The 24,265-nt window shown below is 44.0% G+C and overlaps 2 protein-coding genes across 6 annotated transcripts in view; one reads left to right on the forward strand and one right to left on the reverse strand.

Moving 5' to 3' along the window:
• The window catches only part of TMEM63B (transmembrane protein 63B), a 41,709-nt gene extending 21,780 nt beyond the window's left edge, over positions 1 to 19,929 (reverse strand). Inside the window, exons 1-5 of one of the 3 annotated variants that reach the window (XM_036765788.1) lie at positions 19,622 to 19,768; positions 12,614 to 12,787; positions 12,163 to 12,242; positions 11,809 to 11,847; positions 9,013 to 9,103 (exon numbers count right to left, since the gene is read on the reverse strand). In XM_036765788.1, coding sequence (XP_036621683.1) covers positions 9,013 to 9,103; positions 11,809 to 11,847; positions 12,163 to 12,242; positions 12,614 to 12,760 — 357 coding nt within the window. In that variant the 5' untranslated portion in view covers positions 12,761 to 12,787; positions 19,622 to 19,768. Of the gene's footprint in view, positions 1 to 9,012; positions 9,104 to 11,808; positions 11,848 to 12,162; positions 12,243 to 12,613; positions 12,788 to 19,621 lie in introns of all 3 variants that reach the window. The other 2 variants (XM_036765790.1, XM_036765789.1) reach the window with 2 other exon arrangements.
• A 120-nt stretch (positions 19,930 to 20,049) lies between these two features.
• MRPL14 (mitochondrial ribosomal protein L14) overlaps positions 20,050 to 24,265 on the forward strand; it is a 38,745-nt gene continuing 34,529 nt past the window's right edge. Inside the window, exon 1 of one of the 3 annotated variants that reach the window (XM_036765791.1) lies at positions 20,050 to 20,129. The gene's annotated coding sequence lies outside the window, so the exon portion shown is untranslated. The remainder of the gene's footprint in view (positions 20,130 to 24,265) is intronic. The other 2 variants (XM_036765792.1, XM_036765793.1) reach the window with 2 other exon arrangements.

The raw sequence follows: 24,265 nt of genomic DNA on the forward strand, positions 1-24,265 counted from the left end.
AATAGATGAGTTATACTCACTTCAGATACACTTCAAGTTAGGCAGCACCTATCCTGTGCTAAGACACTGTATCAGACACTAGGTGGGAATACAAAGTAGAACCGCAAATGGTCCATTGCTCAAAGAGTTTATAGTATAACAGAGGAGCTAAGACATATGTAAAGAAACCGGAATGCTAGTAAAATATAAACCTATAGGGGAGGTCCAAAGTGTTGGAGAGATCTGAAGAGAGAGAGAGTACTTCTGGCCAAGAACCAGCCCCAGGAATAAAAGAACAGAAGGGTTAGGTATAGCTACCTCTCAGAAGACAAGGAGCAGAAGAAAAGTGAATGAAGGAACTAGGAAAACTGAATCCTCACTCTATATGCCACCCAATGAACTCCCTAATTTTTAATGAGACTCTGAAAAACTCACCCTCAATTTCTAAAGTGTTGTATGCTCACTTCTGGGACAGGAGAGGAGGAGAAAAGCTGAGTGATTGTATTCTTGCTCCATGGAATGGTCCAGGAAGAAGAGGAAAACTAGGAATGGGGAAGGAGGAAAGGAAGGTGTGATATGGGATGATAAAACCTCAGTGGACAACAGAATTCCTGGGGCTCAGCTTCTTCCTCTCCCCAAAACATCAGGAGTTCATCTCTGAGGCTTGCCTGTTTTCATCTACTCCCACAATGTCAATTATCACCAGTATGCCGATGACTTTCACATCTACACAGAATTCCCTGATTCTTTGAAGGTTTGTTTATCTACAGGGAGATGGCTCTTGTTCTTTCTTATACATTTCTGAATACCAGTTATCACAGAAACTTGCTATAAAGATTTTTTTCTTCTTCAGTTAATTAGTTTTCCCTTTTAATTTTAAATGCACTGATTATGCAAATTTTATGGAATCAAAATTGTCCATTTTATCTTCCATAATCTGCTGTTTCTTGTTTGAGCATGAACTCTTTCCCTATCCATAGTTGTAACTTATTTCCTTCCTTGCTCTTCTAATTTGCTTATTATGTGGAATTTTATATCTAAGTCATGTATTCATTTTGAGCTTATCTTGGTGTGTGGTATGAGGTGTCAGACTGCTTTTCAGTTTTCCCAGCAGTTTTTCTCATATGATGAGTCTTTTCTCCCACACTATGCTCCTATGGTTGTTTGCTTCCCTAATATATTTATATATATTTGATCTGTCCCACTGACTTTTCTGTTATTTAACCAGTAACAAGTAGTTTTGATGATTATTGTTTTGTCAGTCCCTAGACTCAGTCTCCTCCTCTCTGAAAGTGGGATGGGTGGAGCAGGAAGGAAGGCCTGGTTGGATCAAGATGACGTCTTAGATCCTTTCTGATTCTAGAGCCTCTAAGTTGGGGGCTGAGGCATACTGTGAATAGACAGGTGGACGGAGGGATAATTTGAGGATCTGGAGCTACTAGGCTCCCTTTCCACTTTTCCCCCTTTAAGATTCTTGACCTTTTGCTTGTACAGATAGATGGATTGTTATCATTTTTCTAACTCTATCCTTTGGTGGTTTGAATGGTATGGTACTGAAAAAGTAAATTAATAGTGATAATACTGTAATTTTCATTATGTTGACATGGCCTAATTATGAGCAATAAATATTCCTCCAATTATTTAAGTCTGTCTTTATTTTTGTAAAAAGCCTTTTGTAGTTTATGGCAATACCATTCTAGTAAATAAGACCTCTCACTTCTATATTCCTATTGGTACTTCCCTAGTACAATCTGTTATTACTACCTGTACAGATGACTGTAATACCTTTTTAATAGGTCTTCCCGAATTTTATCAAAAGTTCACATAATTGCCATATTTTTCTTATGCAGACATATAGTTATGCCACTCTTTTGCACAAAAATATTCAGTAGCTCCCTACTGCCTTTCCAAGTAAAATTCAAGCTCCTTTTTTGGTGTTCAAGGCCTTCCACAATCTGTCATCATCCTGTTTTCTTGTCTTCTTTCATATTAATTTTGTCTATGTGTTCTATTGCTCCAGTCAAAATGGTCTTCCCTGTTTCCCAAATATGCCTCATGCTCTCCTACTTCTTCCTCCGCTTTGCCTTTTGAATTCCTCTTCATCTGTCAAAGTCTAATTCAAAAGTCACCTCCTCCATATAAAGCCTTTCCTGGGCCTGTGATAACCTCCCAGATATCACACTGTACCTTATTCTGCAACTCTAATGCACATACCACGTAATATGTGCATTATAGTTATTTGTATTTCTGTTTTAGACAGTAAGATCCATGAAGAGAGAAAGCGAAGTGGCACAATGGATACAAAGCTGGACTTGGAGCCAGGAAGATGAGTGTAATTCCTAACTTAGACATTTACTAGCAGAGTAACCCCAGGTAATTCACTAAATCTCTCTTGGCCTTTGTTTTTCTCATCTATAAAACAGGTATGATAATAGCACCTGCCTCCCAGGTGGCTGTAAAGATCAAGTCAGATAACATGTGAGCCACTCTGTTGTTGTTCAGTTGTATCTGACTCTTCTTGACCCTGTGGACGACACCATCCCCGAGGTTTTCTTGGCAAAGTGGATTATGGCCCAGGGTCACACAGCTAGTAAGTGTCTGAGGCCAGGTCTGAACTCAGGTCTTTCTGACGCCAGGGCCAATGCTCTACCCAAACCTAAAAATGCTATAAAAATGCTAGTTATTATTACTATTATTGTAATAAGGGGAGGAAGCACCTCATTAAATGGTCTATCTCCCCCAATATGAAAACATTATGATATGCACAGAGCAGGAGGTATTTAAGTAAATGTTTGTTGAATCAATGAATACATGTCCAAAATAGAATCATCTTTTCCTAAAATTTGTCCTTTGCAAAATTACATTATGCTCATTATTACATTATGCCATTATGCAACCTAACCCTAACCTAAAGGCATAGATAACAATAGATGGCCTATAGATATGCAGATAACAAATCAATATTAATAGTATATGTATATATGTACCTAATAACATAGCATCTAAATACTTAAAGGAAAAGATAGTCGAATTGAAGGAAGATATAGTAAAACTATAATGGTGTTAATAAGGGGTATCTTAATGTATCCCCTTTGACTTAATTGATTTGGCTAGACCAAATTTAACCAAAAGATAAACAAGAAAGAAGTTAAAAGAATGACTAGAACTTTAAAAAAATTAGAGATGACAGAACTCTGTCATTACTGAAAGGAAAGAGAAAGGAATTTGCATACTGATAAGTATACTAATAACCTTCATAAAAACTGACTATGTATGGGGCATAAAAACCTCACTTAGAAATGCAGAAAAATAGTAATATTCCATACATTATTTAATGATCATGAAACAAAATTATAATGAATAAAGAGCCTTTAAAGAATTTAAAAGCAAGTAGAGACTAAATAACGCAATTCTAAAAAACTAGTGGTTCAAAAAACAAATTATAAAAACATTAGAAAACTTCATTGAAAAATTAAAATAAGATGATAAGCCAAAACTTATGAGAAGCAAAGTCATTCTGAGGAGAAAATGTATATATTTAAACATTTTTATGAACATAAAAGCCAAAGAACAAATTAAGAATTGGGCATACAATTTAAAAATGAACAAAAACAAACATTCACTAAGTAAAAAACCAGAAATTCTGAAAATTAAAGGAGATGAATAAAAGTTGAAAGCAAAAAGGCTACTGAATTGATAAATAAGCCTAGGAGCTGGTTTTTAAAAAATTAATAAGATCAAGAGTTAACGTGATTTTTTAAAGAGAGAAAAACCAAATTGTTTAAATCAAAAATGAAAAAAGAAGAACTTAGAACAACTGTTGAGGAAATAAAGGAAATTATTAAAATTATTTTGTCCAATTATATGCTAACAAACTTGATAACTCAGAGGAAATAGATACTTACAAAAAGGTAAAATGCCCAGATTAACAAAAAAGAAGAAACAGGCCCTTTAAAAAAACTCATCAGAAAAAGAAATTGAAGAAGACAAATGAATTCTCAAAGGAAAAAAACCTCAGGACCACATGGATTCGCAAGTAAATTCTTTAAAACATTCAGAAAACAATTAATTCTAATACTAAATAAACTGTTTTGCAATATTATGAAAGAATGTACCCTTTCCTTAATATAGTAAAGAGGATTTCTCCAAAATCCAAATCCAAATTAAATGTAATGAAGGAAAGTCAGAGACCTTTCCAATGAGACCAGTTTGTAAAGCAAAGATGCTTATTATTGCTACTACTTAATAAAGTGTTAGAAATGCTAAGGCTATAAAAACGTGCATACCCTTTGAGCCAGCAATACCACTTCTAGGGCTGTAACCCAAAGTGATCATACAAGTGGGAAAGGGACCCGTATGTACAAAAACATTTACAGCAGCTCCTTTTGTAGTAGCAAAGAATTGGAAATCAAGGGGGTGCCCATCAATTGGGGAATGGCTGAACAAGCTGTGGTATATGAATGTAATGGAATACTATTGTGCTATAAGAAATGAAGAGCAGACAGACTTCATTATAACCTGGAAAGACTTATATGAACTTGATGCTGAGTGAGCGGAGCAGAACCAGGAGATTACACACAATTACAGACACACGGTCTCTGTGATGACTAACTTTGATAGCATTGGCTCTTCTCAGCAATGCAGGGTTCTAAGATAGCTCCAAAAGATTCATGATGGAAAAAGCTATCCATACCCAGAGAAAGAATTATGGAGTCTGAATTTTGACTGAAGCAAACGATTTGCTCTCCCTTTTTTTTTTTTGTTCATTCCATTGGTTATAATTCTTCTTTACAACCTGACTGTTGTGAAAATAAGTTTAATGTGAAGGTATATGTAGAACCTATATCAGATGATATACCATCTTGGGGGGAAAGGGGAGAGGAGAGGATGGGGGGAGAAACTTGGGAACTCAAAAAACTTGTGGAACTGAGTGTTGTAAACTAAAAATAAAAAACAAATTAAAAAATGAAATGCTAGCAAGAACAGTAAGACAAAAAAAAATTGAGAGAATAAGCAGAAGCAAAAATGATCTCTTTTTGCAGATATGATGTTGTACCCCTAGTTAACTAAAAATTCAATAATAACTTTAGCAGAGTTGTAGGACTTAAGATAAATCCACATAAATTATCATTGGCATTCTCATATATAATCAACAAAATCCAGCAAGAAACGACAGAAAGAGAAATTCATTCAAAATCACTATGGAAGCTATTAATACTTGAGGGGGTATCTATTCAGATTCATATAGAGACTACACGAATCGAACTATAAAACACTCCTTGCAGAAATAAACACAGACCTAAATAATTAGAGAGATATTAATTATATGGGTAGGTCAAGCCAATATAACAGAATGACAATATTACCTATACTCATTTATTTATTCAGTGCTGTACCAAACTCCCCAAAGAGTTATAAATTTTATAGAGCTAGAAAAGATAACAATGAAATTCACACAGAAGAACATAAGATCAAGAATCTCAAGGGTAATACTGAAAAATACAACAACAACAAAAAAAACAAACCAGGAAGGAAGGGGGTCTATCAGTATTGGATCTCAAACTCTACTACAATGCAATAAAAACAGAAATGATTTGGTACTGGCTAAAAAGAAAGAGGTTGATTAGTGGAACAGATTAAATATAAAGAAGCAAACACAACAGAATAGTGTTCAATAAACCCAAAGACCTTAGTTACTGGGGAAGGACTTGCTATTTGACAAAAAATGTTGGGAGAAATCCTGAACATAGGCCAAGGGAAATTAAATCTAGGCCAACACCTCACACCAAGGTTAAGTTCCAAACTGATACATGACCTTAACATAAAAGGTCACATTAGAAACAAATCAGAGAAGGAAGAATTCCCTCTTGGATCTATGGATGAGGAAGAGTTCATGACTAAACAAGTGATAAAGAGGATTGTACAAGATAAAATAGATAACCTCGATTACATTAAGTTAAAAAGTTTTTGCTCAAACAAATCTAATATAGTAAAACTTAAAAGAGAAACAGATAACTAGAAAAAAAAGCTGCAACAAGTTTCTCTAATAAAAGTCTCATTTCTAAGATATAACTCAAAGTTATAAGACTAAGAGTCATTCTCCAATAGGCAAATGGTCAAAGGATATGAGAAGGTAGTTTTCAAAGGCATCTAAAATGTTGGCAATTATACATTTTTTAAACTATTCTAATTCACTAATAATTAGAGAAGAGAAATGCACATTCCAGCAAATCTGAGGTTCTGTCCCACACTTAACAGATTGGCAAGGATGACAAAAGAGGAAAATGTCAAATGTCGGAAGGGTTGTGGCAAAACAGGTACAGTAGTTGGGAGAGCTGGGACTTGGCCCAGCCATTTTAGAAAGCAATTTGGAACAATGCTTGGACAGTTACCAATCTTTGAGCACCCTCTGACACTGCAATACCATTACTAGGTCTATACCTCAAAGAAAGAGGAAATGCATCCATGTGTATAAAATATTTATAGCAGCTCTTTTTATGGTAAGTGAAAACTATGAGTGTGTTGTCAGTGGGGAATGGGTAAATACACTGAAGAATATGTATGTTGTAGAACATTATTGTGCCATAAGAATGATGAAATGGACAATTTCAGAGGAAACTGGGAAGAACTTTATGAACTGATGAAGAACGAAGAGAGCAGAACTAGGACAACAATTTATGGTGATTATAACATGATTGAGGAAAACAACTCTGAAAGACTAGAACTCTGATCGATGTAATGATAAACTATGAATGCAAAAGAATGAAGAAGAAACATGCCATCGACCTCCCGAAAGAGATGCGATGAATCTAAGATTCAGAAAGAGACAGATTCTTGGATGTGGCTAACGTGTGAATTTGTTTTGTTGGACCACATACATATATATTGAGGGACTTGTTTTTCAGGTTTAAAATAAAGTTTAAAAACATTCTGATCTTCTCTCCAACTACTTTATTTCTCCAGGAACTCAGACTGAATATCTTAAAATCTTTGACTCCTCCCTCTTCCCCACATTCCTCTCCCCCTCACCCCATACTCAACAATTGTCAAGTTTTATTCTGTGTTTTCCTTCTCTCCAATCATACTACCACTATCCTAGCTCAGTTACTCATTGCCTCTGACGAACTGTTCTAACAGTGGTCCCCTAGTCTCCAGTTTCTCTCTTTATTCTCAAATCTGTCTCCCTTCACAACACTCCCCAAATCATCTTTGTAACTATCAGCTTGGATAACATTCCCTTGCTCAAAAAGTGATCACTGGCTTCTTACCTTCTCCTGCACGAAAGACAAATTCCTTAGCCTGGCATGTAAAGCCTCCCACCAGCTGATTTTAGTTTACTTTTCCAGTATTACCTGAGCTTGACTGCCAAATGAGTGGAAATTCACCAAATTGACTACATGATGATGGCTCCAGTCTAGATGATGTTTCATAACTACGCAACTTTAGAGATATCTTGGCATCTAACCTGCCACTAACCACCCTGCTTTCCCACCTGGTACTTTCTGGAACAGATCTCTATCCCTGGCTAGCCCCAGCCCATGCTTCAGATCTACTCCAAACATCTTGCCATCTATGCAGCCACCACGTGGATACATCTTTCCCCCTCTGATATCTTACTTTGGAAACAGTAATCAATAATACTATAACTCTGGGAAATGACATGCCAATCAAGTGCCCTTTGGCTCTCCTTATCATCCCTGTGACTCTTCCAAACCAACATTCCCTTCCCTGGGCATCATTCCTCTGTATGGAAAAGCTTCCCTTACTGCAAGGGAAGCTCCTTTAAGAGTTACTGCATCACACCTGTATTTTATCCCCACCACCTAGCCAAGTGCCTGGTACACAGGAAGAGACTAATATATGGTTTTTCATTCACCTAGCACTATTTTCTCATCATATTAGGCTCCGAACAAAAGCTCCCTAATTGAGTCTCCTCGTCTCACCTTTGCTCCTGCAAACCTGGGACGGATTTCCTCTATCTCCAAGCCTGTTGAGATCCTTTCTTTCCTTCAAGATCCTCCTCAGGTGATGTCTTCTAGCTTCCCCTGATCTCCTTAGATGGATGTGAATTTTCTCTCTCTCTCTTCTAGAATTTCTCTGAGCACTTTGTATAGCCTTAAGTCCTTGGTACTTAACACTTAATTATTTATTAGTGTGCATGTTATCCCCCCTTGCCCAACAGATGATAAGCTCCTTGAGAGAAGGAACTATGCCTCATTTCATTTTTATTTTGTAGCCCCAAAGCCTAGCAAAGCACCCATGCATGAGGGAAAAGCTTAATAAGCATCTGTTGAATTGCTCTGTCAGACCTCTGTAAGGTAACCTTGAGTAACCTTGTCAGGGGTGAGGAGGCTTTTGGACACTGGGTGGGCCACTGCCACACCAGATGCTCTTATTGGCTACCATCTCCTGGTCAAGGATGGTGACTAATTATAAGGATGTTACTGAGGAGGGAGAGAGCCATGAACTAAGGATGCCATCTGGCTGGTGGGGCATGTTCCTTGGTGGTTTCCTGTCCTGTTTGTTTTTTCCCTGTTGGGGAAGAAGCAGCAGAAGCCTGAGCTCTTAGGGGAGGAGGGTGCCTAGTCAGCTCAGGGAAGCCTGCCCAAGGAAGGATCAAGTTGGAGCTCCTAAAGACTCTCTAGAACCACCCACCTTTGGGGAAGAAAGGAAAAGGTAGAGGGTAGAAGCCATTTGTAGGGAACTCAGCCTGAAATGGATGGGTCATTAGACAGGGATTGGAAGTATTTGTTAACACAGAACTTTCTGTTGCACGTTGAAGCCGTGGTGCAATGGGAAAAGCACTGAATGAAGAGTCAATCTACCTGGGCTCCGGTCTAGGACTGGCAGCAAGGGGTTTCTTCATTTGTCTGGGCCTCTGTCTCCTCATCCGACAAACAGAGGGGCTAGGCTAGAGGGTTTTTATGGGGTAATGGGGCTGGACCTTTGCCTTTCTGTGCCTTACAACTGAAGATGAGATTGCTGGTCACCACTGTTCATGGTGGGGAAAGCGGAAATGAGAAGGTCACTTACATTGTCTCTCTGTTCAAAGTCCACGGAGCTGGAGACAGAAGTGAGGCGCTCGTAGCGGTCATGGCTGTCTGCCTGCATTGCCGAGGACATACTGAAAGGTGGGGGTTGGGGATGGGGGGGAGAAAAGGGTTAGAGAAGAGATGCTTGATGACCCCTCACCACCTGGGACAGGAGGGAGGATGCTACTACACCATAGCTCTGTGGGCCAAGGAAGGCACAGGGCAACAGAGAAAGGCAAAGCAGGGATGTGGGGTGAAAGACAGGGATGGGGTGATTCCTCATCCCATTTTCCCATTTCTGTCTCCTCTTTCTCAAGGAGGCGTGGGGATGCCTAGTACAGGATTGTGAACACAGTAAATACTCAATCAGTGCTGCATGAATGAAGAGAATGGGGGTGGTTAGAAGGAAAGAGGGTAGGGGGAAGTCTGGGAGGTGGTTAGAACAGGGCAGGGGCTGTCCTTGAGGAAGATGACGGGCATGAGATGAGGCCAGGGCAAGGACTAGAGTGTAAGTCTAGTTGGAGTCAAATGAGTAAGCCAAGTTGTAATAATTTTGCGGTTGTTTAGTCATTCTAGTTGTGTCCGACTCCGTGACCCCATTTGGGGTTTTATTGGCAAAAATACTGGAGTGGTTTGCCATTTCCTTCTCCAGCTCATTTTACAGATGAGGAAACTGAGGCAAACAGGGTTAAGTGACTTGCCCAGGGTCACACAGCTAGTAAGTGTCTGAGGCTGGATTTGAACTCAGGAAGAGAAGTCTTCTTGACTCCAGGTCCAGCACCACCTAGCTACCAAGTGGTAATAACTTTCTACTTAGTGCTCACAGACTCCCTTTTTCACAACCACCCTATGAGGTAGGAAGTTTCAAGCATCATTAACCTCTTTTTACAGATGAGAACGCTAAGGCCCAGAGAAGTTAAGTGACTTGCCTATCACTATATGGTTAGTAAATGGAAGAGCTGGAATAGTGGAGAGAGTGTTGTGCTAGGAGTCAGGACACCACAGTTCTAATTCTAACTCTCTGTGATTTGAGCTGCCTTTTTCCCCAGGGTCTCAGTTTCCTTATTCGTAAAAGGAGGGGGTAGAGCTCCCTCTGATCCCTCAGGCCCTTCCCAGCTCTTAGAAATAGAAGCTGTCTTGGGAAAACAAAGGTGCCTAAAGCCTTCTGAAGCCTGGAAAGGGGAAGAGCCAGGCCAAACATCCAAACGACTTTCGGCTCTGCTGTGTCACCTCTCCTCTGGGGTAATCCTTCTTTAGCAATACCATTTTCTCATCTGTCAGAGGTGAGGAATGGACTAACTGAGCTCTAAGATCCTTTCTAGCTTTGGCACTACCGAGAGATTACAGAAGAAATGTCCATACATTTATCCCCACCTCACAGGGCTGATGTGAGAAAAGCACTTTTTAAACTTGTGAGAGTGCTACATAAATGTGAGTTGTATGATTATATACATGAGCTGTGAGTATGGGGAATGCAACACTAAGAGATCTGTGTTCTAACGGAGAGACAGGTCAGATGTGAAAGAACTAGAGAGAGCAGAGGAACAGTACTAGACCTGGAGTTAGGAGAGACCTGTGTTCAAATCCCAGCTCTAACACTTACTAGCTGTATGAGCATGGCCAAGTCATTTAACATCTTTGAACCTCAGTTTTCACATCTGCAAAATGGGAATAATACTGTTTGTACTACCCATGTCACACGGTGGTTGTGAGAGCAGCTTAAGAGACATACATCTGTATCTATCTTTATCTACATGTGTGTAGTGGGGCTGGGGGGGCGGGATATTCTGGTCATTGGTCCAGGAGAGAAGGCAGCTGAGCCGACCTCTGCACGACATCTGTTGGTCCTGACTAGCATTAAGGGCCTGAATGGGGCAGCCTCCAGATAGCTGCACTGCAGTGTGAGGAGCTGCCCAGCAGGGGGCAGTGGTACCGCCCTCACGAGAAACTGCAGGCTTTGTTAGCTTGTAAAAGGACCCTGCTCAACGAAACTCTTCTGTCAAGTCCCTTCTCCCCTGGTCCTGAGTCTGATGGGAGGGGAGCCAGCTCCCAGTTCCTATACTGTAGGGGGGGTGTTTGGGGGAGACATCTGCAGAACTGGCCCTTTACCCCCTTATTCCCCTTCCCCCACCCAGTAGTAGTAGCAGCAGCAGCAGGAGCAGCAACAGCGGCAGCAGAAGCAAGTTCTATCCTGCAAACAGAGACCGAGGCGAGAGGGGCAGGGCCAGGATAGGGGCTGGGAGGAGGGTAGGAGCCGGTGCTCCTTGGACAGTTCTGATCCTGCAGCTGGGGGAAGGCAGACTTCCTGGCCACCAGGCCAAAGGAAGTTAGGAGGGAACCCTGGAATCTAAAGAGGAGGGACTTGGGGGAAGGGAGCCACAGGGAACCTCTTTCTTGTCTCTGCAGTTGAGGGTGAGTTTGAGTGTATTCACTCCAGGAGAGTGATGATATCTAGCGGATCCTCTTTTTTTTATTCTCCCTAATAAAAAATCTAGAAGATCGCCCCAGCCCCAGCCTTGTAATCTTTTTGATGCTCAATTCTGGGATTGGGTAGGTGGTGAGCGTGTGCGTGTGTGTATGTGTGTGTGTGTGCGTGTGCAGAAAACCCAGAGACAAGTTGAGGAACTCTCTGCTTTGCAAAGCACACCGCCTGAGTTAATCCCGAAACCACCACGAGACTGCAGAGAGACAAACTGCAAAAGAAAACATCAAAGTGGCAAGAGATGAGAAGTGAGAAAGCGAGGGAGCAAGGGAAGATGATTTGCAGGGGAAAGAGAGGGGCTGATGCCCCACGTACTATTCCTGCTCCACTCGGTCTCTCTGCTGGCGTCGCAGCCTGAGGACAGAGAATAGAGAGCGTTAAGGCCTGCAGGTGAGGGACTGGCAGCATCCTTTCCATGCCCCTCCTCCCCCTGCTAAGTACTACCTTCTAACTGAAGATCACTTCTTACTGTAGTACTTTCACCCAAGACCCTAAAGCACATGCCCCTATCCAAAAAAAAACCAAGAGAGATATGGGAGGGGTGGGAGAACAGTCACACTCATGCGGAAAAGAGAAAATGAGGGGACCTCGAGTGGGGAACGGCATAAGTTTAGAAAATAGGGGTAACTTTTGTCTCTGTCTCCCCCCTCCCCCCTCCTCCATCCTTACCTGTCAACATCGGTAACCAAGGCCAGTCGTCCATAGTCCCAGGCCACCTTGCGCAGGACAGAGAACAGGAACAGCAACAACTGGTGCAAAGGATATAGGGAAGAGATTGGCAAAACCAGGGGTTCTGCACATCCTCTATATGGAAAGGACAGTGTTGATAATTTAGGGGTTTTAGAGTTTAGAGTAAGTGGGAGGTCCAGATAAGAAGGGGTCTGAGGCCAGAGATGTGAGCTGGGTATATTATTAGCAGGTCAGGGAAGGAATGGGGGGGATCCCTTAGTTACATGTGAACAGGAAGGCTGGGGCTTTTGTTAGGAGGTCTGCAGCTGGAATAGGTATTTCTGTATTGGTGAAGGGTGGTGATAGAACTATATGCATCCCTGATGATGCTCTGGGGTTGGAGCTAGGGGAGGTCTCCATGGTGGAGACTGGAGGGAGTCTGAGCACTCACAAGAAAGCATAGGAAATCAAGTGCAAGTACTGTAGGAATTCCCCCAAAAGGCAGCCCTTGGAGTACGGTGCTTCTGATCCGGGCTTTGTAACAGTAATCCTTGGTTTCCGAATTGTTGACTGTCGAGTCGCCCAGCGTAAAGGGCATCGTGGCTGCTACTGCAGCATCGTCCTCCTGTAATGAGAGAAGAAAAGGGTCAGCTGAAGGTCTTAGGGTTCACCTCCTTCCAGCCCCATGGCCCTTGGGGGCAGCAGAAGTGAAAAGAAAGGGGTGCCTTTAGTCCTCAGTCTAGAAAAACCAGTGGATTGGTATAGGCAGACTAAGGAACTCTGGGAATGGGAAGATCTGGCCAGGGACAAGGACTTGTTGGGGGCACAGTGTCCTCCTGAGATGCTAAGTCTGCCCCACCCTAAGCCCCAGAGAACTGGGTTCAGAGTAGCTTCCCTCTTTCTCTCCCCCTTGACAAGATCAGGACTCAAGCTCCTTGCTGTCCAGATCTCATTTCCTTCTCCTTCTAATTCCTTCCCACCCCCCATCTCCTAAGGCCTAGACTCTTGCTAGAAGCAGGATAAGAAAGAGCTGAACTGGGCTCCCAAGTAGCTGCAAGGGGGATGGATGGTAATGTTAAGTGGAGCGGGTAGGGGGTGCTGTATTAAACCTGTAGAACGATACAAAGAGAGTCAGGGCAGGCTATCTGTCTTGTTCGCACTAAAGGGTATCATTTCTCTACTAAGTTCCTCTTCATCAGATCATGGAGGTGATTGGGTTTGAAGGCTGTGACAATGTAGCTAGAACTCTGGAGGCTCATGCTAAGCTATTAAGGCTTCAAGTACTGCCTAACCATGGCTTTCATATACGTGTACTTAAGAGAGGTTCACTATTTGGAGGGCTGACCATTAAGCAATTAATAACACTGGCCAGCAGATCCAGAGAAGACCATTAAAGAATGAAGGCGGTTCACTCCATCTGCAAGGGTGCAGAGTGTAGTCACTTTCATGAAAAATGGGTATCATTATAGACCAGCTGTTACATGAAAAACGAAGGGATTGAAAAGACCGCTTTTAGCTCTAAAATTTCTTATTGATTCACTTATCCAATAAATATTTACTGAGCACCTACAAATATTCAAGATAGTGTTAGGTACTGTAACACATTTAAATGGCATTGACAAAAATGGATCATTAGCCTAACTTGATACTTCCTCAGGTTTCTTGCTTCACCCCCCCCCCCAAATCTCTGTTAAGGAAGGGTGGGGAGTGTAGGTTTCAATATGGATTTCTGGGTCTGGTTCACCAGAGTACCTCTATGCATGGTCATAGAGATGGAGGGGCTCTGGTAATGTACTAAGTCCTGGGACCTATTTTTTCTTCCCCCCTCTCTTCTCAGTCCAGTTTCTCAAGCATGCCCCTGCTGAGTATGTTTCCTACATAGGGGCCACAAAGAAAATCACAGAATTGTAGTTTCAAGGCATTTCAACTACTTAGTCCAACCCATACCAGAAGAATCTTCACCACAACATACCTAAATGCCTCTGCCTAAAGACCTCCACTGAGGAAGAACCCAGCACCCCGGAATAAGCCATTCCACCTACGAACAGACCTAAATGTTAGGAAGGATTTTTGAATATCACGTAAAAATTTGTGTCCTTGTTTACTTAGCCGCTCACCGGCTGCTGACGTTCAGGCTGTTTACAATTCTTTGCAATCACATACAGTGCTGCTATGTATTTAAAAAGAGAATGGTCTTTATCCTGTTTTAGGATATATTTCCAATAATATGATTACTGAATAAACAGCTAGGATTATTCTTATGAAGATCTTTATTTCTTAAGAAACTTAAAAAAAATTCTTTTCTTCCTGCCGTTTTCTCTCCATCTAGCCCATACAGACTACAATTCCCGGAATGCTAAGCTTCTTTCAAAGAGCAGGGCTGTCTGGGAATGCCACACCCTCTACTAAGCTGCACTATTGGTGGACCACAGGGGAGTGGGAGGTTTTAAGCTTTACCCTCCCCAATAATGCCCTCGGAGGGTGGGAGGGGGCTCACTGCCGAGGAGACAATAAAATGACACCTCCCCCCACTCCCACACCCCCCCCCCCTTTTTGTTTTACTCCGGAGGCCTGGCTTCACCTCTGTTATTTATAGACCTTCCTAAGCTCCCTCTGGGGAGTACGTTAGGGTGGGGCAGATAGTACCCCTATCCTAAGAGAAAGAGCCTGGCCAATCCCTGGCCTAGACACCTGGGCTCTAGGAGAGCCTGGGGAATGGGAGGCAGCAGCTGCAGGCTAGTCCCCAAGGGGTGAGGGGTGGAGGGGGCGTCAACCAAGGCTAGGAAAAACCCTCTGGAGACCAAAGTAGCAGTTTCTTTGCTCTTCCTCCTCCCTCCCCACACTTACTCACTTGCTAGCTTCCCAAGAGGGGTCTCTCAGAGTAGACGAGGAAGACTGCCGGGGGCCTGGGGACAGGAACCGCCTAGACTGAGGCCAAACAACAAATGCAGGGGCGTGGCAGAGACTGAGAGAGAAGGCAGCCTCTTCCCACTTACCCTAGACATGACTCAGTGGGATTCCCAGCCCTCTCACCCCGAACCCTTGTCTTTCCCTGGGGGTTGCCCATATGTAGAGGGCAAGAGATCTCCCTGATCTAACAAACTGGGGGTTATAATAGAGGGGGGAGTGGTAATGTATAGAATCATGAAAAATCAAATAGTTGAAATCACTCTCATTTTAAAGAGTAATAAAGCAAGCAGCAGAGTAAGGAAGGGTTTGGTGTGGGATCACACAGGCAGTAAGAGGTAGAACAGAAATTCAAACTCCAAATTCAGGATTTTTTCCACCATACCATACAGGGAAATTTAAGAAGGAAGTAGAAGGGGGAGCCAGTTAACAGAGACCATATGGATGGCACATGGGTGTGTGTATCTGTGTAAATAGGTGAGACGACCTCCCCCTTCCCAGTGCCTAGGTAAAAGCCATGTGCATTTAAGGGCAATTAACAAATGCTCACTGAATTACAGAACAACTGCTTTGAGCGTCCAGGTATGTAATGCCAGTCCTGGTGTGAAGACACCATTAATCATGGCCTGTCTCTCAGGTAGGTGCATCTCTATCTCTACTGGGTTGTATACGTGTTATGAACCTGGGTATGTAAACAGAAGTACCCGGGAGACTATAACTTTAAGTTAGGGGTACAATGTAGGTTCAAAGTCCCTCTCCATCTTGAAACCATCCCCAGAAGTTGTTGCAATACCCCTCTTCTCCTGCACCAAAGGCACATTGTGAGGTCAAGATATAAAGACAAATCCCCCTCAAGCTCGAGTTTCCTGTCTCCCTTCCATTTCAGGGGAGCCTGGCAGTTTTTATGACACTGCCTACTCCCATATCCCCATGGGCAAGGAATCTTCATGACCTAACCACTCAACCAGGGTGAGCAGGTAAGAGTCATGCCAGCTGCTCTGTTAGTTCAAGGAACTGAAATTGAAAAGGAGCTCTGCTGGAGTGCTGCTCTAGCTATGGTCAATGGAAGCAGAGGAAATGAGCAGAAGGAAGAGAAAAATGGCACAGGTGATGGTGGGGGGCTAATAGGGAGAGGAACAGGTTTTATGCAGTTTAAGGTTCTGAAGAGCACTGGAGAAGGATAGAATAGTTCACCTTTATATAGCGCTGTATAGTTTATAAAGAACTTTATATACACGATTTCATTTGATATTCCCAATGACCCAGTGACTAGGAAGATCTCCAAGTTCCCTCTTATCTAGCTCTAAGTCCTACGGTCCCCAGTTGGTGTTGTAGCTATTATTATCTGCATCTTACAGAAGAGAAGAGCTAGGTGTAGAATGGTTAAATGACCTGCCCAAAGTAAAACAGCTGGTAAAGAGCAAAACTAGGAAGCTTTGTCTTCTGATAGCCAAATCGGTCTAATTTTCATTACGGCACAATGCTTCTACAAGAGCCAGAGTGGAATTCTTGCTGTTCAAGCAACTTTCCTCCTGGTACTGGGATGCCAGCGGTGTTAAGATATTCCCCTAGTTTGACTGAGATGCTTCATTTGAGTTGGCAAAGGGTTTATTTTCAGGCCAATTCAGGGTTTCGCTACTGTAAGGTGACAATGGGTTAAAGGAGAGTGTTACAGCTTAAAGTTTATTATTGTAGAAATTGTAATTTAGGACTTGTAATTACAGTCAGATAGCATATTCCATCAGAAAGATGCTTTGGTTGGTGGATAGGAGACCAGGGCTGTAGTTTTAGCTAGATGACTCTGTGACCTTGGACAAATCCCTAACCCTCTCTAATGCTCAGTCTTTCTGTTGATAATACAGAGATGTTAACATCTCTGCCTTGGGCAGAAATATCCTAGTAAGGATAAAACGTTAAGAATGGGCCTGAAAAGTAAACATAATGTAAGACTGAAAAAGACTGTCTATTATCAAAGTAACTTCAAGGGAGGACAGAATAAGCATTTTATATAGCATCTACTATGTGCCAGGAGTTGTGCTTTACAAATATCATCCCATTTGATCCTCACAACAACACTTCCAAGTAGGATCTGTTACCAACCCTATTTTACAGTTTAGGAAACTGAGGCAAACAGATAAAGTGACTTGTCTAGGGTCACAGAGTTAGTGTGACCAAATCTAAACTCAGGTCTTCCTGACTCTAGGCCCAGTTCTTTATTCACTGTACCCATTAGCTGCCTTGAGGACTGGTGGTTGGTGGTGATGGTATCGAGTTCAAGTTTCTGTAGACCTTCCAGTTCTCCCTCTGGAAGATATCTTTTCTCAACCTCCAAATTCTCTGTATCTTCTGGGACTTCAGGGATAACCCAGTTGGTACACACATCTATCAAGTGTGGCCATCCATGACTCAGGGTTTATTTGCTTTGAGGGTAAACTTCTCCCACCAGGAAGTCCTCCCTGGGTTTAAATTGCAGGCCACTGCAAGTTTTAACCATAGAAAAAAACAAGCAGCCAAAGAGACTGAGACTGGTGTCCCAGCTCTACCATAGACAAACCCTGCTACCTGGGTCACATCACTTTCTAGATCTGAGTTTCCACATCTATAAAACTAGTGTGTGTGTGTGTGTGTGTGAAAGAGCGAGAGTGAGAGAGAGTGAGACACTAAACGATCTCTAATCTTTTTTTCTAGTTTTTGCTTTCTTAAGAGAAACTCTGGCACAACAGGGACTTGTTTTTGTCAGGTTGTTTAGTGGAGGAAAGGGCTGGTAAAAAAAAATAAAAACAACCAACCAACACAAAACCAGCAGGCTTTATTTTGGGGTGCTTAAGTTAAGATAGTTATGATTAAGCTTATTTTGAAAATGTGATTTAGGGTCTTTCCCGTGCTATTGTTTTTGGGGGGTTGCTGTGATGGTGGGGCTGCTCAGGGCCAGAGTGGAAGGCAGCGTGCTATAACGAAAAGAGTTTTGGACTGGGAACCACAAGACCTGGGCTCTAGTGTTGGTTCTGCCACTAATTAGCTGGGTGACCTTGGCCAAGTCACTTTGCTTTATCTGTCTTCTCATCTGTGAAAATGAGTGTTGGGCTAGAATAATGATCTTAAAAGTCTCTTCTAGCACTGAATGGCATCCTGTGTTTCTATGACCTAAGAGGGTATACAAGAGGGGGATGCCAATCTATCTATCACTTACTCTCTACCCATCAGAGAAAGACAAGCTGAACTACAGGTCCCAGCATGCAATACTTTGGGCATGCCAGGGCCTGGACTCTCATGCCACCCCAGTGCCCTGGAGGGCAGCTGTGCCAACCTTTTCTTTCCACTCAGGGTAGGGAGGAGAGGGAAGGCAGTGTTCCTCAGCAGTCGGAGAGACACTCCCTACTCCAGTACCTCAGTCAGTGTTCCTGTAACCCTCTGAGTCGGCATCAGTACCCTTTCCCTAGTAGGCAGAAGCAAGGGTACCACCCTCCCCCCAAAAAATATACACACATGTACTCTTTCTGGGCTACTGGAGGAAGCAGAATTGTGGCTAGACATCCCCTGTGGATGCCAGGCCTCTGCCCACAACGACCCAGGCAGGTGGCAGCGCCAAGGACAGCCAGGCTCCCACTTCCCCCACCCCCCACTGACCTCTCTCTCCATTCTCTGACACCCCGTTGGCCTCCAAGCAAGACAAGGGGCAGTAGCCTATCCTTATTAAATCCCTACCCCCAGGCAGAAAAGGAGTGCCTTGGAGGTGTCCTTGTTCCCCTTAGGCCCAGGCTCCGAACTAGCCCCGGTCCAGCCTAGATCTTCGCACAGCCTTCGCCACCAAGTCTTGGGCCAGAACCGTGAATAAGCCTGCATTGTGCTGGTGTGGAAGGACACTCACGACGAGCGCGCACACAGACACACACTCAACTCCCCTCCACACCCCCCACCTGGATCTATCGATCACCCCGTCCCCCCACTCCCTGGCTCAGTCACCCCCGATCTGGGCCGGGGGACACAGAGGAGTCATACCGCAGCCCGGGGCCCAGCGCAGGGAAAGATTCCACTCGTGTGTGTGTGTGGGTTTGTGTGCTCGCTCGCTCGTGTGTTTGTGTCTGGGGGGGCCGCGGTAAAATCCACGGAGTCTATCAGATCCTGCGACACTGTTCCTCCTCTCTCCACTCCGCAAACAACAAAAAAACCCCAACAAAAACCCCCCAAAACAACAACAAAAAACAACCCCAAACCACCAAACTAAAGAGGGGGAGGGGGAGACAACAACATCTGGATCCCCGTAAAAAGGGAGGGCGGGGGGAGGAGAACGGAACCCTGGAGGGCGCATCGTCGGGGAGGGGGCACACACCTGGACTAGGCAGGTGGGCGAAGAGGGAGGGTGGGAGCACCCAGAACAGCGGGATGCCCTGAGGACGGGGGCTGGTTACAGTGCGGGGTACAATGGGATCCCGGGTGGGGGCCGGGAGTTTTTTTGGGGGGGGGGGTCAACATAATTAGGCTCTCTGGTTTTAGACTAGGGAGGATTTTCGGCGATAGGGGATAGAGGCGCGGGGAGGGGTCGCCTACTCACCCTCGGGCGCAGACTCGGCTCCCGCTCCGAGGCTCGGGTCGGGGCTCGGGGCCGGGGTGGGCGGGGGCGGGGGGAGGGGGGTGTCGCTGGGCGGCTCGGGCTCCGGGCTCCAGAGGCGGCCGCGGCTCCCGGCTGGGGGAGGAGGGAGGCGGGAGGAGGGAGGGAGGGATTGGGTAGGAGGAGGAAGAGGGGCGGGGAGAGAGAGAAGTTAAGGGGGGGGAATAGGAGGGAGGCGGGGGAAGGGAGGGGGGAAGCAGGAGGGGGCGAGGCCGCGTCGCCGCCGACCGCCCGGGTCCACCCCCTAACGCACACATGGCGAATGCACGCACGTACGTACGCAGGCGTGGAACGGGGCCCGGGACACCCTAGTGCGCAAGCGCTCTGCAAAGGCCGTGGGGGCGGGGCAGGGGGCGCTGTGGAGTCGAGGTGCTGGAGCTGGTGGGGGCGGGGCAAAGCGCGCGTTTAACCTCCGGGTCCCGAGGTTTTCTGTAACGCGGCGGTGAGAGCGGTAATGGCGGGGAGAGTTTTAAAAAAAAAGTTTTTCTTTCTTCTTGCATTCCTCCACCTAGTAGAGGCAACGAGGAAGGGAACTCAGCGTGGTGTAAATGCCGAGGTCCTGGTTAGGGGGAATAGGGCCAGGGGAACAAGGGGTCCTGGTTAGGGCAGAAGGAGCAGGGGATGTTGGGGGAGGGGGAGGTCCTAGGATGGTGGGGGAGGGGTCCTGGTTATGGGGAGGAGCAGGGGATGGTGGGGGAGGGGTCCTGGGGTTGGAGTAAAGGCAGGGCAGAGAATGAGGGGGGAAAAGGTCCCGATTTAGGGGGAAGGGCTTCTTGCGGGAAGAGTAGGGGACAAATGAGGGAGAGCTAGCTCCCGGATGATGCGGGAGAGGTCCCGTGTAGGAAAGGGTGTAGGATGAGTGTCCTGATGCTCTGCACCCCCATATCTACATCTCTTTAATGTATCTTTACGGTTTTTCTTCTACCCTCCCATCTGGGAAATGGTGGTGGTGGGGAACTGGCTGAGCTGGGCCACATCAGCCAGCGCTTGCCCATAGTTCTGCCTCCTTGCCCCAGACCCGTGGCCGCCGTTCCTCTTGTTCGGAGAGGATGAGCACTCACCTGCCTTGGCTAGGAATGAGCGGCGGCGTTGCTCCCTGCGTGCTTGTGGATCGGTGGGTCTGGCAGTAGTTAAGGCATTGAGAGTGGCAGTGCATCGGCCTTCCTTTCCTTCTGCGCTTGTGGCTTCAGGCTGTCACGGCTCTGAGGCTGCTGCTATCCCTCTTTCCAGGCAGTGTGGTTTCTTTCCCCTCCTCTTCTCCCTCTCTCCCTCCCCAACTCTTGATTTTGAGATGCCTCTTGTTTATTTATGTCCTTGTCCAGTACGCTTATGGAATAGGGAGTGAGTCCTTTGCTTTAACTTCATTCCCCTTGACGGACAAATTAAGTCCTTGGACTGCAGTTATTTCTTTGCATTCTTATTTCACTAAAGATATAGAATTTTATCTGCCAGGAACTAAAATGGTTGGGACGTTCCTATGAAAAAGACTGGGAAGCCCCAATTTGTTCATCAAATCCAGAAAACCGTAGAACTGCCCTGACCCTATCCCCATCCCTTTTGAAGTTTGGTGGAAGAAGCTTTAGGACTAGTGGAAGTACTACTTTCCACAGCAATTGATAACTGGTTTGTGTATTTTGAAAATGTAAATAGCTTCAAGTATTTAGAACTTTGCAAACCTTACAAGCATCATATAAATGCCAACTATTGTTACTATAGTAAATTTCAGCCTGAAAGTTCCATAGGGGTCAACATTTATTTGACAAATATTTATTAGAACATATTGGGCAATTATGGAAGGAACCCTAGAGTTGGTCTGGGCCCACTTTTGCCACTGACCACTCTGAGCCTGTTTTTTTTTTTCCTTTGAGGAGAATAACATATGTACTTCCTGCTGAGGAGCGGAGATCAAGTGAGACAGTAAAGTACTTTGTCACCATAAGGCATGCTTTGTGAATGTAAGTTATTGTTGCGAACAGAGTTAGCGATATTAGAAGTATAACCCTAACCATGCTGGGCTGTACCAGTTAAACAGTTTGACTTATCCTGGTGATCTTTTGAACCCAAGTGTAAGATTTACATTTCTCTCCATTAAATTTTATCTTGTTTAATTTAGCCCAGGGTTCTAACCTTTTAAGGACATTTTTTGATTCTTATTCAATCAATTAGCTGACTCCCAGCATTGAAGTCATCTGCAGATTGATAATAATCTTTGTCTTTATCTGAGTCAATGGTAATTGCTAAATAGGGCAGGGCCTAAGAGAAACCCTAAAGGGAGACTGTGGTATAATAGAAAGAGTACTGGATTAGAAGTCAGAGGACTTGGGTTTCAAATTCCAGTGCTTCTGCTTGCTATTGTATAACCTGAAGCAAGTCATGTCCCTTCTGTGGGCCTCAGTTTCTACATCCTTAAATTAAAGGAGTTGGACTAGATGATCTCTGAGGTCTCTTCCTTTTCTGAATACATGATCCTATATGATGTCTCCTTAGTGTCTATTTTCTATCAGTTGATCCTTTAAGTGTTTGCTTCCTTTTAGAGTTGCGGTATGTCAGTGTCTCAGTCTTTTGATTTTTTTTTTTCCCCATCAGTAGATTGTGATATGAAACTTAAATGTTTGGTTTGTTGCCCACTGGAGGCATTGTTCAAATATCTTGTCAAAAAATACTGGCTATTAGAGAAGCAGTGAGAAGTAGTGGCAAGATCCCTGAACTTGGACTCAGAAAATAGGGATTGAATCCTGGCTCTAATACTTACATACCTGTGGCCTTGCCAAATCATTTAACTCCAAGCCTATTTCCTGAGCTCCAAAATTGGGGTAGTAATACTTGGGTTGCATACCTTCCAGGTTGTGATGAGAAAAGCTTTTGTTAACCCTAGAGTGTGTTATATAAATGTGCATTGATCATTACCTGGCCATAGAATATGTAGCAAGGTATACTAGGGGTAGCAGGAAAAGATCTGAGCTTTATCCATGGTAGCTTATAGTCTCATAGAAAAGGTAACACTTTTCAGCAGAAAAAAATATGTGTAAGCCTATTGAGGGGTAGGGTGGGTGTGAGGTTATTCTAGGGGGTTAGAAAGTTGGCTAATTAGGGAAAACTCCCTCCTGGCGTAGCTCTGATTGAAAAGAAGGCAAGTCACTATCTACCCAAGGTATGCCTGTTGGTATTTGAATGGTGCCTGTGTTTGTTAGTTCTGCATTCTTGTAGTTGTCCTGGATGGAGGGAATTGTTTACATTCGAAGCAGTCTGGAAGATTTTTCTTTGAGGAATTTCTCTATATACCTGTATGGCCATCTTTTGGTGGGAGTTTTCTGAGTACAAAATCTTGCAGTGTCCTGTGCATTTTATGATTGTGAAAGCTTGTGCCAGTCCAACAAAATGGCTGGGAAGTAGGCTAAAGGCTCCAACTAACCCTGAGTTCTTTAAAGAAAATGTAGTTAATATTGGTTGTGAATCAGTCGATCAGCAAACATTTAGAAATTGCCTCCTGTGTGCCAGGTACTGTTGCGAATTTGAAATGTATTGTTAATTCTTAGATTATAAACATTTTGTATCTATGCTGCTTTCTTTTTTTGGGTAATATAATTTGAGATCTGTGATGTGTTGTTAATGCAAATATTACTGTCTTCATGTTACAGATCAGGAAACTGAGGCTCAGAGATGACTTGACTTACAGCTATTAAAGCAGCACACCTAGGACTCTAACCTAGATCTTGAGGGAGTACATGAGAGGCAGTGTGGTGTAGTGAGAAGAGCACTGGAGTTAGAAGGCCTGAGTTAGAGTCCTGGTTCTGACCCCAGGATGTGGCTATGGATAAGTCACTTAACATCCTTGAGCCTTGGTTTCCTCAGTTGTACACTGTGACTTATACACTCCTGTGTTGTGAAGAAAACGTTTTGCAGACTTCAAACTGCTCTTTGAATATTATTGTGATCCACATCATAATGTTTTCAAGTAGGGGAATAGCTCAGTGAGTCTGGAGGGAAACCAAGGAGAGAAAGCATTAAGAGAGAAAAGCACCTGTGGTCAGGGCTTCTCAGAGAATCAGGAACCAACATAAGAGGTATCTGAGAGTATATTTGATATTCAAAGTTTCCCTTACTTTGGATGGACACTGAACCTCTGTTACTTCAGTTGAGTTTTAAGGGATGGATAGGAATTCTATGGGCAGAGACTGCATTCTAGGAGTATGGAAGTCTCAGTAAAGATACAGAGCTGGGGGCGCAGAGAGTGGGGAATGGTGAGTGGTTCTGCTTGGCAGGAGCATAAAATGTGTGGGGTGATAGGAGATGTAAAGCTGGAAAAATAGGATGGTTTCAGATTTTGTAGATCCTCCAGTTCCAGACAAAACAGAAATAGGCAGTAAAGAGGGACTGAAATCTTTTGAATAGATGAGTGGCATGACCAAATTTACCTTCCAAGAAATCGTCTGGCTTCCATTCGAAGGATAGACTGGAGGTAGTAAGACTTATAATAATGTTATTACAACAGTCAGGTAGGTGGTAATGATCCTTTATGGAGTTGGAGCTGTTGGGATAGAGAGGAGGGGATGGGAGAAATGTTGTGGAAGTGGATTTGGATAGGAT

This window comes from Trichosurus vulpecula, chromosome 7 (genome assembly GCF_011100635.1).
Source record: "Trichosurus vulpecula isolate mTriVul1 chromosome 7, mTriVul1.pri, whole genome shotgun sequence".
Taxonomy (NCBI): domain Eukaryota; kingdom Metazoa; phylum Chordata; class Mammalia; order Diprotodontia; family Phalangeridae; genus Trichosurus; species Trichosurus vulpecula.